The following is a 19,017-nucleotide window of genomic DNA, read 5'->3' on the forward strand; positions in this document are numbered from 1 at the left end:
TGATATGGATATTTGCTTGACTGGCTCCACCAAACTCATTCCATCAAACAACCAATACATGGTAAGAGTATTCAGTCACCACCAACTTGGGCTGAAATTGAACTAGGTTCTGCTGCTTATAATGAAACCCTTGTTTCATGCTGTCTCCCATTTCAAGACATATACAAATGCTACCTGCTACGTGCACCTGCTGACTAGTTCCCAAGCAACTAGTGTAATTACAAAAGCGAAGAGCCCCTTTGTTCTTTTTCCACCGCCACAACTGCGGAGGGTCAGAGCACTGGGAACAAGGTTGTTGAGTCTTCCTACTTCTGCTCTTTTCATTGAGTCACTATTTTCCCTACACTTTTTAGTTCTTCTCGCACACTAATATTGTTGAGTCCTCAAACTATAGTACTGAGGTGTCTCTAAGACAATGGAGACTGACAACCCTCCCTTTATTATGTGTGGCACTTTCTGTACAGTACTCTCAACCAGTCCTAAAGGCCTGAGTGCCTGGCATGGCCAGGATGCAACTAATAAATACAACTGTCCTGTGTGTACGCCATTTTCATTATCCATTCTTCACCTCAATGTTTGTATTGATTGTTATTAAAACTTTATAGAGAGGTGAAGTTATATTTAGAGCCCTACATGGATACAAAATTTGTGCCTGCATCCGATTCATGATCTGCAAAATTGGTCTGTGGATATAAAGCAGATATCTGCAGATTTGCAAGGCTCTAGATATAAAATTTGGATCCGTATCCATTCACAATCTGCAAACATGGGCCTTGGATATCTGCAGATATAAAGCAGATATCCACAGATTTGCAGGGTTCTAGGGATATTCATAGAAGTAGAAGTATCATAGAATATCAGGGTTGGAAGGGACCTCAGGAGGTCATCTAGTCCAACCTCCCACTCAAAGCAGGACCAATCCCCACACAGATTTTTGTCCCAAATCCCTAAATGGCCCCCTCAAGGAGTGAACTCCCAAAGAAGTACTGAAGCAGCTATGCCTCAAGAATATACAACACAATGCTTAGAATAGAAAAGAACCAGAGGAAGAATCTAGAACATTGACTTAATTTAATCCAACCAACATTATTATGAAAAAAATATATTAAACAAAATATGAATGATTAATCTCTACAAGGCTACTGAACTGCCTGCCAACTCCACTGTATTCCTTATAAGCTGTTTTTTTATGGCAGGACAGAACATCCAAAGACTTTGTGTTCAGAGTGGGCTTTCACAGAAAGAACACTTTACTTTAATCTCTGCTCAAATAACATTTCTCCTCTTCTCAATCCACTTTTAAAGTGCAAGCTAAATTCCAGTTTGAAAGATGAAAATGTCTGAATGGGTTTCACTAATAGGACCTGAATACAGAACCCTTATTCATGTTGGTGAAAATTATCTTACACAAATAGTTCCATTTGAAGTCCCCCTGTGTACATCCAACAGCCATAAAAGAGACTGTGCCTCTCAAACCACTATCTCTTCTTTCCTTCTTCCAGAACAGTTTGCTCTCTCTATAAACGGTTTTGTGATAATTGCATAATTGACGCCAATTATTAATCTAATACAGGCAGTAAATTGTACCATTCCTCTTCGTTCTTTCTTTTGCAGTTAATTATTATTTACAGAACCATAAGCACTGGATAGCCTTTAAATTAGATTGCTCCCCCAACAGAGGATTGTTTAAGGAAATTCAAAACATTCCATGGCAAAAACTTAGGTATATTGTCTGACCATTTTTCTACACAACTCCAGAACAATTTTGTTAATATGAGGTTAAGAAATCAACCAACAAATCTCTCCAGAAGAGCTGGAAGAACTGACCATTGCAAACATATATATTCCCCTTCATGGAAAGAAGACAGTGGAAAATTCTGGTGAGATATTACCAGTCACCACATTTTGAAATGGCTTTTTGGAAAAGCACAAGATGCTGTTGGTAAGCATGTTAGTCATTCTAAGAAGAGAAAACTGAATGGTAATTTTAAAAAGAAATTTAATTTTAATTTAATTTTAAGAAAGCTTTATCTTTCTTAAATGAAAGTTAAAAAAATCAATTCCCAATGTAATGGCAACCAGACTTAAAACTGGTCTATATCATCATGATGTACTTGCAGTAAATGTTTAATGCATCAGGCCCACTTACGAGCACTAACAGCTGTTAAGTTAATGAAACAGCTTGGTGAAATTGAATTAAATTACATGATTCTCTAATGCTAATACAGTACATTTCTCTCTTCACATTTATCAAATTTGCAAGACTTTATGTGATACTCTTATAACATCAGTTTTAACGCTCTTCTATCACATTCTCTTAAACTTCAAAGAGATTTCATACCAGGATGGCCCTTCTTCATAATAAAGCATTTGTAACCATTTACTATAGCTGTCAAAGCTCACTCATTTGTTTTCAGTATTTCAGAAAGTGTCATTAACAAAAATTACGTCATGGTTGATCCAACTGACCTTAAAGTGATAGCGAAGAACCCTGCAGATTTCGTCCATGCATCCATGCTACCTGACCATTTTAAGTCTGAGTTTTTTTCAGTTAATAGCCCTAATTAAATCTGATGATTGTGTCATGCTAGTTCTATAGCTCTATACATCATAGTTATTTCCCACTGCATAGAATGATAAGACCTCTTGATTGTTTTCTAAGAGTAGCTCACAAGTCAACCAGCTTGTGAAGTTACAGCACAATGTTCTTCTAAGTAAGAGAGCTAGAGTTAAGAATATGAGGTCAGAGTCTTAGCTGGCATAAACAGATGTAATGTGAGTGAACTGGAAACTCTGTCTGATGGTTTGGATTCCCTCTTTGAGAAATAGCTTTGCAATTAGAACTGGTCAGGAATTTTCTGATGAAACATTTTTTTCAATCAGAAAATTCTGATTATTCAAAACTGAAACTTCTCAGTTTGGCATTTTTTAAAATCTAAATTTACTTAAAAGTATAAATAAAAAAGGCCAAAATCTAAAAAGAAAGTTCTGGTCATTCCCAAACTGATTTTTATCCAGGTTTACTGATTGTGAAAATTTTCTAGATTTTTTTCTTCCTTTGTTGATTTGGTACAAGAAAAATGTTCAAACTCTAAAAATTCTTATGGGGGAGAAAAACCATTTTCTACCCAGCTTTATCTGTAATAGAAATAATCCTCATCTTAGAACAGAGGTATAGACACATTTTTGTTAATCACTATTGATAGAGACTATAAAAAAATAAGAAAAGAGTTCCAGAATGTGCATTTTGTAACAGTTCATTCATGGGTGCTTGGTGTGATAGACTGACAATATCCTGTAATACCTCTGAACAAACCTTACGGAAATAAGATAAACTTTACTGAATTCAGTTGAGTCGTACTGACGTAGGATTCATAGGCTCCGAGTTTTTCTTTTCCCTGAGAGTGCTCTGACTCGAAGCCTCACCCCCACTCTGACTCTTCCTACCTACCACTCCACCCACTCCCTAAGGTCTTGGCCCACTCACTGCTCTCCACTCTCCCTCAAGTCCCTCTCCCAGCTGCCAAACAGTTGTTTGGTGGTGCCTCCAATCAGCTGTTTGGGGGGCCCTTATCAACTAATTGATATTTTTTTCCATAGGTGCTCCAGCCCTTTTAATTGCATTAAAAATGCAGTTGTATATGTGTTATTGTGGCATTTTATGTACCTTCTCAAGCAGAGAAGGGGATGCTAATGTACTTCTTCCATTATCAGCCTTTGAAACCACCCCTCCTCCCCGGAGGTGTGCCTATACTAGTTCAAACTGGATTCTCCAGGGACCAACAGGTAAAGAAAGGAATTTTGGAGAAATAGTCTGGTTTTACACTGCCTCAGAGCCAGCAAATGGACAGGCCCTACTCTGCAGAAAAGTGTTGCAAAAGACTGGGCCTACTGAGGGTCCATAAGACTGTGTGCCTGTTCTGAGCAGAAGCTGTGATGAACTTGTAGCCACAAGGAATCCCCTTGGATGGGGATTTGAAGAACTGCTCCAGCCGGAACCCATGTTAGAGTTGGGCTGACCCATGGTAAGCTGATAACGTGTGTGTAGGTTCTTTTGTTGTTTTTAATATGTAGTCTCTGTAATGTTTTTTCTACTTTAAGGATAAAATAGGCTTGCATAGGAAGAGCTATGTGGTAACTTATAATCTTAGCAATTGCACCTGTTAACTGTCTCTAAAGAGAAGGCAAGCAGGTATGCTTGGGCAGCCCGCCTCTATTGGATAACCCAGCAGAGACAGGAAATTACGCAACCTGGAAATATCCTGGGCAGAAAGGAGAGGGATGCTGGTCTCCACCCAGGTGCAAAGTTGGAAGCCTAAGAGTAGGTGCCCTTGCTGGACCATTAGGTGAAATACAGGTGCAGTTGCCCTGAACAGTGACACCCGGCACCATATGCCTGCAAGATGAAATCTGAAATATGTTCTCTACTCTCAGAAGGAGTTAAAATTCATATAAGCGAATAGCTAAAAGCGGTGAAGCCTGTTTTAAAGAACCAGGTAAATGACACCATTTAATAAGAAGAGGCCATTACCTAAAGGATGAATAAAACTAGACTGAGAATCTTGGTAATACTTTCAAATAGTTGCTCACACCAGAGGCTGCCTCCTACAGGTCCAGTTCTAGCACACTAAATATCCATGTCAGTTATGTGGGATCTATAAAGAAGAAATCACCTTCCAATTTTGTCTTGTGAAAAAGAGAACAAAGATTATTAAAATGAATGCATCTGTTGTCTGTATTATGTACTTTCCTTTACAGCCTCTGCTAATATGTTTAAATGAGATAATATAATGCTATCAGACTTTACCTAAAAGAGCAATAGAACTCACATGCTGAATCTTAAAGACATTAGGAAGGAAAACATTACTATCCACTTTTCCATATGCACTTCTAAGTCCTGGCCGGCAGATGAAATCCAGTGCAAGTCTTTGATTCAAGTCTGTATCTACATATTTTCTTGTGTAGCCAGTAACAGAAAGAAATGCCTCCTTTCTCCATTTGCTTCTTTATTGCCCTTACACTATGGAAATTTGGCCTGTGACTTAAAATGTAGGTATCTTCAACACTTGAAGTTCAGTAATATTTCCTTCTGAAAGAAATCTCAGATTCAGAAATAGGAAACCAAAGATGAAATAGCAGTGAAATACAAGGCTTAGCCCAATGCCTACAAGATGATTCCCCTAAAATCACAGGGTTGTTACAGAGATGAATCTAATTTAGTTAAGAGACTTCTGGCCTTTTCAATATGTATGCTATACCAGCTCAAAACCTCATTCTCTCCTCAGTTACTCAGGAGTTACTTAACATCAGTCAGTGAGGTTACAATGGTGTGAAACTTATGTAGGGGGGAGGAGAGTCAGGACTTGAGTCTCGCTCAAACTTAGAAATGCATAATTACTTACATTCATTGGACCCATTCCTTCTCACTTACTGCAGCTTTACACCAGGTTTGGACCTCTTCATCCAATCCCCTCACCTACATTCATCACATTCTATGAGTGGTGGTGGGGAACAAAGATTGATGATTTTCCTGGTGCTGTTGCACTGCTGCCATCCTAAGACTCCCTCCTTTCTGCAGCATGAGTATCTCATGAGTATAGTATCTCCTCACTTAAAGTCATCCTAGTTAACGTTGTTTCATTGCTCATCAATTAGGGAATATGCTTGTTTAAAGTTGTGGAATGCTCCTTTCTAATATCATTTGGCAGTCGCCAGCTTTGTCCACTGCCTGTATGAAGAGCAGTCTGTTGCAGCTAGCTGGTGGGGGCTTGTAACCAGGGTGGACTGGCAGCCCCCCTATCAGCTCCCCACTCCCCTAAGTTCCCTGTGCTGCAGCCACGCAGCAGGCTATCAATTGCCCTGGGCTATCAATTGCTGGCTGTTCAGCTGTCCCTCCCACAACTGCCATGTGCTGCTCCTGCCCTCTGCCTTGGAGCTGCTCCCAGACACTCCTGCTTGCTGTGCACCGAGGGAAGGGGGAAGGCTAATGTCAGGGTGTTACCTCCCCCCTGCTCCTCGACCCCACTTACCCATATAGAGCAGGGAGGGGACACGGACAGAGAGACACAGAGAGTGCTCGGGGCAGCAGCTGCTGTCTCAACTTCCTGATCCTCTTAAAAAGACAATGCATTTAAGAGTGGGTCAGCTTATTTAAAGGGGCAGTGTGCATCTCTCTCTCTCACACACAAGGTGTGTGTCTGTCTCTGTCTGCTATGCCATCTCCCCGCCCTTGTGTTTGTGCTGCCTTGTGTGAGAGGCTATATTAACAACGTGTTAACCCTTGAAGGCTCAGCCAAGTGCTAGTTTATCATTTAACAGCAAGGCATTCCCTGGGGAATATCCCACCCTCTTCCACCCTCTGACTTCATCAACTCAACTAAGCTTCACAATCATCATAGCTGTGAACAGTATTGTTTGTTTAAAATGTATACTGTGTATATATCTATACAATATATAGTTTTTTGTCTGGTGAAAAAAATTTCCCTGGAACCTAACCTCCCCATTTACATTAATTCTTATGGGGAAATTGAATTTGCTTAACATCGTTTCGCTTAAAGTCGCATTTTTCAGGAACATAGCTACTACGTTAAGTGAGGAGTTACTGTACATTCACTCCATGTTAAGTGTCTTAGTCATGCAGTGGGAAAGGCAATGTCTCAGTTGGCCACCTCCCATCTGCCTGCCTTCCAACCTGCCCAGCAGCTGGAGAGACTGGCTTCCAAAGATGGACAAGACATACAAAAAAAATCTAGGGATATAACCAAAAGCTCTGGACAGCTGACAGAATAGCTGGTGATTGAGGGAGTAGGCAAGAGTCAGAAACTCAGAACCTGTGGCCAGAAGCTGGAGATTATGCAGGTCTAATTCAAAGGTCTAATCCTTCCCTGTTCTTTTAAGATTTAGACCAAAATGCTAGAAATCTCTTAAAATCCACTGTTCTTGTGATTTCTGCTATCATGGGCTGCCTCTGAAATGGACCTGGAAAAGAGATACATTCTGGTTTTGGATGTGACCCAAGTCCAAAACTCTTTTGGTGGTATAGGTACTGGGGGCTAATTCTGAAGTTCTGATTGAGGCTTGTCACTAAGAGGAGCACACAGTCACAGCAAACTGAAACAAAGCCTTCCTTCTCAAGGCTTCTGAACACTGAGGCACTTGGTAGACTCATGCCACCAATGGGGCAGCACCAATTCACAAGCACAGATGAAGAACATAAAACATCACCTAACAACAGAGAGTTGGTAATTGACAGTAACTAAACAGCCCTGAATGCACTCTCTCACCACACATCTTCAAAATAAAACATCGGTTAGATTCCTGATATATCTTGATCTCTGAGATAGAAATCCACACTGTAGACAGCATATTGGGCCCCATTTATTTATTTAAAAAAGCTTCAATTCTAATCCTTTCAGAAATAACAACAGGTGAAAGGCTTTACATTACTACAATAAGCTATATGAAAGTGACTGGTTTTGGCTATCAATATTCTTTTGTAACGTTTCATTTTCCTCCAGCAATTATGTTGTCCCCCAAGGAACGTTTCGTTCTTTTAAACAGATGTATTCAATGGCTCAATCTTAAAAGACACATAGCCAAATTATTTTGCCCACACACAGTGTGTAATAAAAGCAAGCTTTACATGACTGCAAGAATTGCTAAAGAATGCAATAACTGTGGAGACATGTGCTTTGTATGTGCCCTACTGCACACTTACTTGGTATGGGCACTGAGAAATTTAGCGATTTTGTATTGTATATTTGATACTCTTGGCCATAGCAGAGAATGACTAGCTTACTCTTGAATAGCAATATTTTTATTTTTCACCGTGGAGGGAACGTAAAGGTTGTTTGAATCATTATGGATCTGCCCTGACGGCTCTCATGAGGGGCACTGTTCTCTCTCTCTTCTTGCTCAACATGAAGGTGTAGCTGTTGCAGGAGTGGGGACAGGGTAGCCCGGTGATATTAACTGCAGTGCCTCCAATGGAACTCAGTCTGCATCACTATCTCATCAGACCCGGATGGCGCAGTTGACTACCTTTGACTAATGTCTACCTGGGATTTGGGTTTACGTGAGGGCCAGCTGACTGTAACTCAGACTTGACTGAGATAATTTGCCTGCCTTCTGATACACAGGTAGCAATGGCTGTTCTTGGCCTGGAGGCTCGCAGGCTACGTAAAGGCTGCAATACATTTAAGGCCTCATGCTTTATTTTGTTTTATTTGTAACTATAGAGGCTTTGTATTTTTTTCTGGAGTTGGGTAGATCTGTCAGGATTCCCTCATTCAGACTGAAAGCCACTTCAAGACCTTCTGCCCAAGCATTTATACAGATAAAATATACAGGGATTCCCATATTCCCAATCAGGGACCATTGTGTTAGACTAACTGGCAAGGTTGCTGCCCCTCCATGTCACGAGAGTCTCACAATGACAGATTTCATTACGTCTCTACATGCCTGTCCTTATACTGCCTTATGCCAGGCTGGTACAGAGGACCAGTCTGCACTGCACATGGAAAAACAGATAGCTATTGTAGCGGGGTGATCACCTGCTCCTGCCCACGAGGGGTTAAAAGTAGCCCTGGGGAGGGCTATGGCTGGGAGAAAGCAGCTACTAGGCTGATTGGAGAAGCAGCTGCAGCTGGGCCACGCCCCAATCAGGCCACAGCTGGCCTTATAAAAGGTCAGTGAGCCAGGAGCTGCCAGAGACTCCCTCTAGCAGAGGAAGGAGATGGATCTAGCTGCCTGAGTCCTAAAGGGTACTGGAGTGAAGCAGGGCTGGGGAAAAGCCAGAGGAGCAGTGGAGCTCCAGGCTGGCAACTCCCCAGACTGCAGGGCCCAGTCCTAGGCCCACAGAGGTACTGGGAGGCAGAGGAAGGCAGCAGGTCCAAACCCCCTTGCCTATGATGAGTGGTTTTTACACTGCAGTCTGCCCCAGGGAGCAGGGGCTTGGTGATGACTGGCAGTAGCCCAGACTGAGGCAAGGTGGGGATTAGAGGGTTGGGGGTTCCCCAGAGAGGGGAGACCCAGAGGCAGAGCATGTGGGTATTGCCAGGGGTCGGCACCCAGGCAGCACCCGGGGTCCTGGGAGGGACACGGGGGCCAGCAGCAGCAGGACACTGGCCTGAAGAGGGTGCTCCAAGGCTGTGAAAGAGCTAATTCCTGAGATGACCAGCAGGAGTCGCTACAGGGGTGAGTCCCACAAGTGACAGCCATCGGCACAGCTAGTGCAACTGTGTGGGCTGAAGTGCTGTATGGAACTTTGAGCTGGCATTTGTCATCAGGGTGAATTCCATCCACGCTCTGCCATTCTTTCCCACTTCAAAGGCCCTGTGTCAAAACAACCTATCCTTCCAGCCACGAAGAGCTACAGGTAGTCAAGGACCTTAGTGAGTCAGCCGGAAAGGTTAGTCTCAGAGCAACTTCAAACTGAATCTGTACTGCACTCTACTCCAGAAGCTAAGCTGCCTTTGAAACATTCCCAGTCTTTCCTGATTCAGGAGCAATGGACCAGAGATATGTGCCAAACCCAAATCCCTCTACATGGCAGCATGATGTGCTAGATCAATCAGGGCAGTTTCTTATCAGAAACTACTTCTTGTCAAGAAAAAGAATCAGATTGAAACACAGGAACAAGTATTTGGCAACAATGTAGATTTTAAAGACTTAACCTTCAGAAATACAACCACGGATTTTCAGTGCAAATGTCTTACCAAGATATCAGTCTAGGACAAAGGCAGACTTTAGCATGCCTGCCCTCTTTAAGATCGTCCATTATCTCAGTACTTATCAGAATGTTAGTCCCAGATCCTTCAATGGCATCCACACAGGCTAAGCCTCATGCTAGTGTGGAGTTCATTGCAGTCAGTAGGATTCTGCATAGATGTAATTGTCTTCCCACATAGATCCTACTGCAGGACCAGAGCCATTTAGTTAATTTATATGAATGTGTATCAATGTCGGCTTGTAGTACTCCTATTTCTTACAAAACATTATGGTTTTATTTCTGTCCTTCTGTACTGGTGTAAATCAAGAGTAACTCTCTAGAATCAATAGAGTTACAAATGAAAATGAGCCAGTACCAGACTTATATATACACACCTCTACCCCGATATAACGCAGTGCTCGGGAGCCAAAAAATCTCACCGCCTTATAGATGAGACCGCATTATATCGAGTTTGGTCCGGTACGCTGTGCTAGACTGGACCGCCTTCCCTGGCAGCGACTGAAATGGCCCTGTGCTCTAGTAGCTGGAGCGAGCCCCGGTTCCTTTCAATCACCACCGGACCTTTGGCAGTGGGGCTCGGGTGGGAATTTAAAGGGCCTGGGGCTCCCAGCAGCAACTGGAGCCTCTGGCCCTTTAAATCACTGCCTGAGCCAGGCTGCCAGAGCCCCGGTGGGGATTTAAAGGGCCCGGTGCTCCAGCTGCTGTGGGGAGCCCCGGTCCCCTTAAATCACTGCCAGAGCTCTGGGAGCGGGGCTTGGGCGGTGATTTAAAGGGCCCGGGGCTCCCCGTTGCTTTACATCCGAATTCGTGTTATATCGGGTTGCGTTCTATCAGGGTAAAGGTGTATGTTCTCATAGTAGACCTGCATCATTCTCATTTGCCCTTTTTTTTTTTGGTTAACATTCAATACCCTCCAATAAAATTTGTAGTTAATGATATAAAGCCAGATCCATAATAGAGTTTACAAACATTTACGTAAGCTGAGAATTGGGACCACAATGTCATTCCAAAATAATAAAATGAAATGACTTACCTGCACAACCCCCGTACAGGAATCCAAAAATATACATCCCTTTGGTTCCTTTGATATTTTCTCATCTTTGTAAAAATTCATAATGTATGAGTTATCCGACAACTGTGTCAGCTGGAAGTAGCGCTTTTTGAATGACTACAGTGAAAACAAAAACACAATTGCTGTACTGCAAATTGTTTTCATAGATATTTTATTCAAAGGGTTTAAACAATACACCATTGCTAACTGCATTTCAACTGTGCTATTCTGCAGACAATAGTAACATCCACTTTACTATCATTTAATGCAATTTAAGCAAACCTAATTTGAGATGAAAACAGCTAAATGATAATTGAAAACATCAGCACCCCTGGGGGTGGGTGGGTGAATGGGGGTGGGGGGAGAGTGTGGAGGATTAAAGCCAAACAGAACAAAGAAAGAATAACGATGTCCCCTTACCCGAACAGTAATGCTATTGTTTACAGTACTGTTAAAATTCCCTTTATAAAGCCAGCCAGACTTGAAAATTCCTGTTCCAAATCCTCCACCACCACCGCCACCTTTTGAAGAGGAGTGCGAAGTGGTATCCTGTATAGAGAGATATCATTAGTGTTGCACTGACTTGCTTTTATGAGTTTAAGACCAAAGGGAAAGATGTATTTGAATATCTGCTCTCTCTTAACAATACAATCTTCACATTCCTTTCAAAAATACTTTATTAATTCTCCTGCTGGGCACATGATGACATAAGAGACAAAACTGTTTCATTAAATACCGAGTTAGCTGATATATGAAACATTCCACAGAAGATAACGAGACTCTGTTATCAATACTTATTTGATGTTAAACAAATAAATAACTCAGCAGTGGGGGGAAAAAAATCAATATGCTTACTTCATCTTTATCAACATCTTCATGATCAATTTCAAAGGAATGTGAAGGCAATTTCTCTGGTCTATATTCATTTCTAGGGTAGGAAAAAAGCTTATTAATGTTCAACTTCATAACTGGAAGAGAGTATTCTTTTTAATGTGACTGCTCTTTTGAGGATGCTAACCTTCCAGGGTACCTTCAAATATATCTAATGCTGGACTGCTCTGAGCTTCTGTAAAAAAAAAAAAAAAAATCTTTTGAAAGTGTAGTACTTTTTATCCCTAGTTGAAATCCCTCTGATCTTTGCTTTATGACCAGTAAGCACAGTTAGAACCCCGAATCATCAAGGATTTTGGATCACTTCCCTCAAAAAAGAAGCATCGCAGCTAGAACTGGTGGAAAGAGTGGATCAACTGCTTCACTACTATTTTTGTGAAAACAATTATCCTTCTTTCATCTGAAAAGTTCAATATTTGATATTTTCCCCACCATATCCAATCTCAATACATTTCCCACCAAATATTATGACTACTCCACACTCAAAGTTTTAATGATGCTTCATGTATTTGCCTTTAGAATGTGGAAGGTGCTTAGACATCTTATGAATGCTCCTGCCAAAGCAGGCCAGCCCTGAGTGGATGCAAGAGCTATGCCACGCTAGTACCATCTAACCCAAAGAAGGTGGAGCCCTGCTCCACTCTGCACCAGCTAGCAAAGCTCAGCATGTGCTGAACACTTTTAAAGGACCTGCTGATCCATGGTGCACTGCCCTAGCAACTGTAGATTAATTCCTGCTGCATTAACCAGAAGTCCTCTAGGTGGACCCTCAATGGCCACTCCTGAATGCCCATCCAATCAATGCTGTCGGTATTATACTCCATAGAAGAAGTCATTTGTCCTATCTTGATGTGTAACCTCTTTAGCCATGCTGTTAAGTCTTTAGGACCAGTAGAGAGAACATCACGTGTCAGGAAGTTGACCATATACTCCACCTAAACAGCCATATAAAGATGCAGAACTTCAAGTAGTTTAGCCTGAATTACTCAATTGGGAATTTGAGTTTTTTACTTTGCGAATGAAAAAGAGACCCTACTAATGGGTCGAAGCATGCTCCTATTGAGCCACAACTCAGGCTCAAAGTCAGTAACGTGTTTCCTCCATGCTTACTAACATAAAGAGCATAATAGAGCAGAATATGCACAGTTGTGCTAAAAGAGGTAGTGAGGACATAGACATCAAAGCATCATACAGTTTAGCTGGTGGAAAGGTCTGCAAAAAGCCTCAAAGAAGGAACACATCCAGAGGAAAATTAGTGTTTTACGTAATGTCATTTCATACTCAGGGGGCTGAATTAATCCCGTGTAACATACTGAATTCAGTGGAACTTCGCTAGGGATGAATTTGCCCCAAGTTTCTACTCCAGGCACTGTGTCACCAAACTGCAACCACTTCCCAGTAGAAAGTGCTATTTTCAGAACAGGGAAGTTTTCAGCCTGTTGAAAAGTGCTTCCCTATGCAATCTATATCATGTATGAGTGTGTGAAATGACATAAACTGCCCTGATGGAAGTGAGGACCTCATTGAAGAACTGGTTGTAGGGGACAACTTTGATTCGAGTGATCATGAGCTAATTCAGTTTAAATTTAATGAAAGGATAAACAATAACAAAAAGCAAGGTCCTTGATTTCAAAAAGGAAAACTTAAAAAAATTAAGGGAATTAGTTAGGAAAGTGGACGGGACTGAAGAACTAAAGGATCTGAATGTGGAGGTGGCTTGGAATTACTAAAAGTCAAAGTTGCAGAAACTATCCGAAGCCTGTGTCCAAAGCAAGGGGAAAAAAATTGTAGAGAAGAGTTGCAAACCAACCTGGATGAGCAAGTATCTCAAACAGGGGATTAAGAGAAAGCAGAAGGCCTAAAAGGAATGGAAGAGGGGTTGAAACAGCAAGGAAAACTACCTCTTGGAGCTCAGAAAGTGTAGGGAAAAAGCTAAGCAGAGTTGGACCTTGCAAAGGAAATTAAAACCAATAATGAAAGGTTCTGTCAAACACAAGAAAATAAGGGGAAAAGAGGGATCACTCAACATTGAGGACGGGGTGGACATTAAAGATAATCTAGGCATGATCCAACACCTAAACAAATACTTTGCCTCAATTTTTAATAAGGGTAATGAGGGGCTAAGGCAGAGGTGGGCAAACTACAGCCCGCGGACTCTCCTGCCCGGCCCCTGAGCTCCTGGCCTGGGAGGCTCACCCCTTGCCCCTCCCTTGCTGTTTCCTCTTCCCTGCAGTCTCAGTGTGCGGCACCACCAGCGCAATAATCTAGGCAGCAGGGCTGTGAGCTCCCGGGGCAGCACAGCTGCACCTGGTGCTGTGTGGTGGCATGGCTGGCTCCAGCCAGGCGGCACTGCTGCCTGTCTCGGTGCTCTGGGCGGCGCAGCTGTAGCACCGCCAGCCACTGGTGCTCCGGGCAGCGTGGTAAGGGGACAGGGATCGGGGGGTTGGATAGAGGGCAGGGGAGTTTGGGGTGGTGGTCAGGGTGTGGGGTGGTCAGAGGCCAGGGATCCTGCGAGGGGGTCAGTTAGAAAGGAGAGGAGGGGTTGGATGGGGCAACAGGGGGCAGTCAGGCGTGGGGGTTCTGGGGCGGTCAGGGGACAGGGACAAGGGCTGGTTGAATGGGGGCAGCGGTCCCAGGGGGCAGTCAGGAAGGAGGGAGGGGGTTGGATGGGGCAATGTTTGGCAAGATGTTTTGTGGTTTGTACCTCTGCACTAAAAAAAGAAAGAAAGAAAACAGGAAAAAAAAAAAGAATGTGTCTGCAATTGGCCTCATTCGGTGCAAATTAGGTTAATTCTCTAGTCTAAATGCCAGTGGAGCTATCAGTCAGGTAATGTTTGGACAGAGCTGATGTAAATTTTCTTTAGAGATTCAAAAGACTTTACACTGAACTCTCTCTCAGTCATTATACTCCATAATATAAGCAAAATGTTCTCATTTTGACAATAACCCATTATTTGACTTCTCAAGGGCTAACTTTAAAGAATTAAGGAAATTAGTTAGGGAGGTGGATTGGACTGAAGAACTTGTGGATCTAAATGCGGAGGAGGCCAGGAATTACTTTAAGTCGCAACTGCAGAAACTATCAGAAGCCTGCATCCCAAGAAAGGGGAAAAAAACCATAGGTAAGAGTTGTAGACCAAGCTGGATGAGCAAGCATCTCAGTGATTAAGAAAAAGCAGAAAGCCTACAAGGAGTGGAAGAAGGGTGGGATTAGCAAGGAAAGCTACCTTAGTGAGGTCAGAACATGTAGGGATAAAGTGAGAAAGGCTAAAAGCCATGTAGAGTTGGACCTTGCAAAGGAAATTAAAACCAATAGTAAAAGGTTCTATAGCCATATAAATAAGAAGAAAACAAAGAAAGAAGAAGTGGGACCGCTAAACACCGAGGATGGAATGGAGGTTAAGGATAACCTACGCATGGCCCAATATCTAAATAAGTACTTTGCCTCAGTCTTTAATAAGGCTAATGAGGAGCTTAGGGATAATGGAAGGATGACAAAAGGGAATGAGGATATGGAAGTGGATATTACCACATCTGAGGTAGAAGCCAAACTTGAACAGCTTAATGGGACAAAATCGGACGGTCCAGATAATCTTCATCCAAGAATATTAAAGGAACTGGCGCATGAAATTGCAAGCCCATTAGCAAGAATTTTTAATGAATCGGTAAACTCAGGGGTTGTACCGTTCGACTGGAGAATTGCTAACATAGTTCCTATCTTTAAGAAAGGGAAAAAAAGTGATTCGAGTAACTAGAGGCCTGTTAGTTTGACATCTGTAGTATGTAAGGTCTTGGAAAAAAATTTGAAGGAGAAAGTAGTTAAGGATATTGAGGTCAATGGTAATTGGGACAAGTTACAACATGGTTTTACTAAAGGTAGATCGTGCCAAACCAACCTGATCTCCTTCTTTGAGAAGGTGACAGATTATTTAGACAAAGGAAATGCAGTAGATCTAATTTACCTCGATTTCAGTAAGGCATTTGACACGGTTCCACATGGGGAATTATTAGTTAAATTGGAAAAGATGGGGATCAATATGAAAACTGAAAGGTGGATAAGGAACTGGTTAAAGGGGAGACTCCAATGGGTCGTACTGAAGCATGAACTGTCAGGCTGGAAGGAGGTTACTAGTGGAGTTCCTCAAGGATCAGTTTTGGGACCAATCTTATTTAACCTTTTTAGTACTGACCTTGGCACAAAAAGTGGGAATGTGCTAATAAAGTTTGCGGATGACACAAAGCTGGCGGGTATTGCTAACACAGAGAAGGACTGGGATATCATACAGGAAGATTTGGATGACCTTGTAAACTGGAGTAATAGTAATAGGATGAAATTTAATAGTGAAAAGTTCAAGGTCATGCACTTAGGGATTAATAATAAGAATTTTAGATATACATTGGGGACACATCAGTTGGAAGCAACAGAGGAGGAGAAGGACCTTGGAGTATTGGCTGATCACAGGATGATTATGAGCCGCCAATGTGATATGGCCGTTAAAAAGGCTAATGCGGTTTTAGGATGCATCAGGCGAGGCATTTCCAGCAAAGATAAGGAGATGTTAGTACCGTTATATAAGGCACTGGTGAGACCTCACTGGAATACTGTGTGCAGTTCTGGTCTCCCATGTTTAAGAAGGATGAATTTAAACTGGAACAGGTTCAGAGACGGGCTGCTAGGATGATCCGAGGAATGGAAAACCTGCCTTATGAAAGGAGACTCAAAGAGCTTGGCTTGTTTAGCCTAGCCAAAAGAAGGCTGAAGGGGGATATGCTTGCTGTTTATAAATATATCAGAGGGATTAATATTAGGGAGGGAGAGGAATTATTTAAGCTTAGTACCAACATAGACACAAGAACAAATGGGTATAAACTGGACACTAGGAAGTTTAGACTTTAAATTAGACGAAGGTTTCTAACCATTAGAGGAGTGAAGTTTTGGAACAGCCTTCCAAGGGGAGTAGTGGAGGCAAATGACATATCTGGCTTTAAGATTAAGCTTGATAAGTTTATGGAAGGGATGGTATGATGGGATAGCTTAATTTTGGCAACTGATCTTTGATTATCAGTAGATAAGTATGCCCAATGGTCTGTGATGGGATGTTGGATGGGATGGGATCTGAGTTACCGCAGAGAATTCTTTCTTGAGTGCTGGCTGGTGAGTCTTTCCCACATGCTCAGGGTTTAGCTGATCGCCATATTTGGGGTCGGGAAGGAATTTTCCTCTGGGGCAGATTGGCAGAGGCCCTGGAGGTTTTTCGCCTTCCTCTGCAGCGTGGGGCATGGGTCACTTGCTGGTGGATTCTCTGCAGCTTGAGGTCTTCAAACCACAATTTGAAGACTTCAATAACTCGGACATAGGTTAGGGGTTTGTTATAGAAGTGGATGGGTAGGATTCTGTGGCCTGCTTTGTGCAGGAGGTCAGACTAGATGATCATATTGGTCCCTTCTGACCCTAAAGTCTATGAGTCTATATGGAAACAAGACAAGAAGACCCCATAATATCCCAGGTGGATGTGAAAAATAGAGAACTGCTGCAAACAGTGTCAATAGACTAACATAACTCCATGGAAGACAATGTACATACTGACTACAAATTACTTTCATGCAGAATAATGCAAACTCCATATAAGGAACAGTTCAGCATGTTGCACATTTCGTAAGAGGGACAGTACTTGCAAACTTGGACTGCAAAATGTTGCATTTTCAATTTCCTCTCCTGAGCAGACAGGCCATCATACAAGCTGTCCTGCAGAGTAAAAAGTTACCTAAACACAACTACATCCAAGAACTCTAATTAGTGTCATTCTTCTACTTTGATTCTAGGATTAACATACACTCTGTTCATAGTAAGACTAATGAACAAGAGAGGAATTGTGGATACAAAGGAAGGCTTATAGTACATGACTTTGTGTGCATAGCATCTGAAGAAGACTGTAAGAGACAATCTTAACAAGAATGGACAAGAATGGATTCAGTTTGTACTACCTCTCATCCTTAATCCAATCAGCATCCAGAGAATCAATTCCTGTTTGCTATTTCTTGCTTTTTTTACAATCTTTTTTACAAGAATGCAGTATCACAATTTTAATGCCTCAAATTCAGTGAAAGATGGAGTTCATGTCGTTCATATCAGTATTCTGTAATTTAATTTGTTGCTCACTATAATGACCCCTAATTTAAAGCATAAGCTGCTTGTTGGGAAAACATGGTATTGAGAACAACTGCACATGTAATATACCTAGAAGATAAAGAATTTGGCCCAAAGATTTTCATTTCTTATTCCTGAAGTCAAGGAGCATGATTGTCCTCTCATTTTTCATCACTTTTACATGGTTCTTACTCCACTGACCTCAACAGAAATACTCCTGATTTCCATCAGTGTAAACGAGAAGAGAATCATGCCCAATGGCTGCAGAATGTCAGTTTGTTTTATGAGAGTGGTTATAATAAAACCATGAATTTATTTTGTAACCTACAACTCATGGAAAAGTTCATTATTCACACAATGACCAAATACTGAAAAAGTAGACCGACCACTGGAAGCATGAAAAGTGTTTGTGTGTGCGCACACACATTCTTACATTACATATATTGGGCCAGATTTTGAGCTCATTTACTGCGGTGTAAATCCAGAGTAACTAAATAGTCAATGAAGTAACTTCAGTTTTACACCACTGTAACTGACAGGAGAATTAGGCCCAGGTAAAATAGTTATGACATTTATGTTTTTTTTAAACAGTAAAAAGCCACATTTGTCTGTACTAAGTATTTTGCTTATACAAATATTAATATAAGAGTAGTCATTTGATTTGAATGTACATTAAAAGTGTTTAGTAGATATAAGGTGAAGGTGTTTGCTCATGGATCTTTGTCTGCCTTTTTTTTTCCCTTTTTTCTTTTTTTTTTTAAATGTGGCCCAGTATGTTTATGGCAAAACAAATAGGGAGCAGGTACAGGATGGGGGAAAGTGGAAATACTGACATGACTCAGTGAAACAGTATCAAACTGGGAAAAGAAAATGGAGAACTAGTGAAGTACTTACTGTGGTAAATGTCGAAAATCCCCTGAATACTTTTCATATTTGTAGTTCACAACATGCCACTGAGAATTGTAATATTTACAAGCCTTGAAAGAAAGAAAAGAAATAGATTATTTCAATTTATTCACACTCAGGAAAGGGCCCAGAACAAAGAAACAACGCCAGCAGAAGCACATATTCTCTTGTTTAATAGCTTGGTACTGCTGTTCTTAAAGGAAAATCAATGTAATATTTCTTAGAGTTTTAAAGCACTATTTCCCATTTAAATCAAAGGTGATGTTTTTTAATTGACTCATGCACGGAAGC

At 41.7% G+C, this 19,017-nt stretch overlaps 1 protein-coding gene across 9 annotated transcripts in view; it reads right to left on the minus strand.

The window, feature by feature from the left end:
• Positions 1-19,017, minus strand: part of DOCK10 (dedicator of cytokinesis 10) — a 240,443-nt gene that overhangs the window by 112,757 nt on the left and 108,669 nt on the right. For all 9 annotated transcript variants that reach the window (XM_050963968.1, XM_050963963.1, XM_050963971.1 and 6 more), the window contains exons 4-7: positions 18,715-18,797; positions 11,637-11,709; positions 11,202-11,330; positions 10,764-10,898 (exon numbers count right to left, since the gene is read on the minus strand). In XM_050963968.1, coding sequence (XP_050819925.1) covers positions 10,764-10,898; positions 11,202-11,330; positions 11,637-11,709; positions 18,715-18,797 — 420 coding nt within the window. The remainder of the gene's footprint in view (positions 1-10,763; positions 10,899-11,201; positions 11,331-11,636; positions 11,710-18,714; positions 18,798-19,017) is intronic.

This window comes from Gopherus flavomarginatus, chromosome 8 (genome assembly GCF_025201925.1).
Source record: "Gopherus flavomarginatus isolate rGopFla2 chromosome 8, rGopFla2.mat.asm, whole genome shotgun sequence".
NCBI lineage: Eukaryota > Metazoa > Chordata > Testudines > Testudinidae > Gopherus > Gopherus flavomarginatus.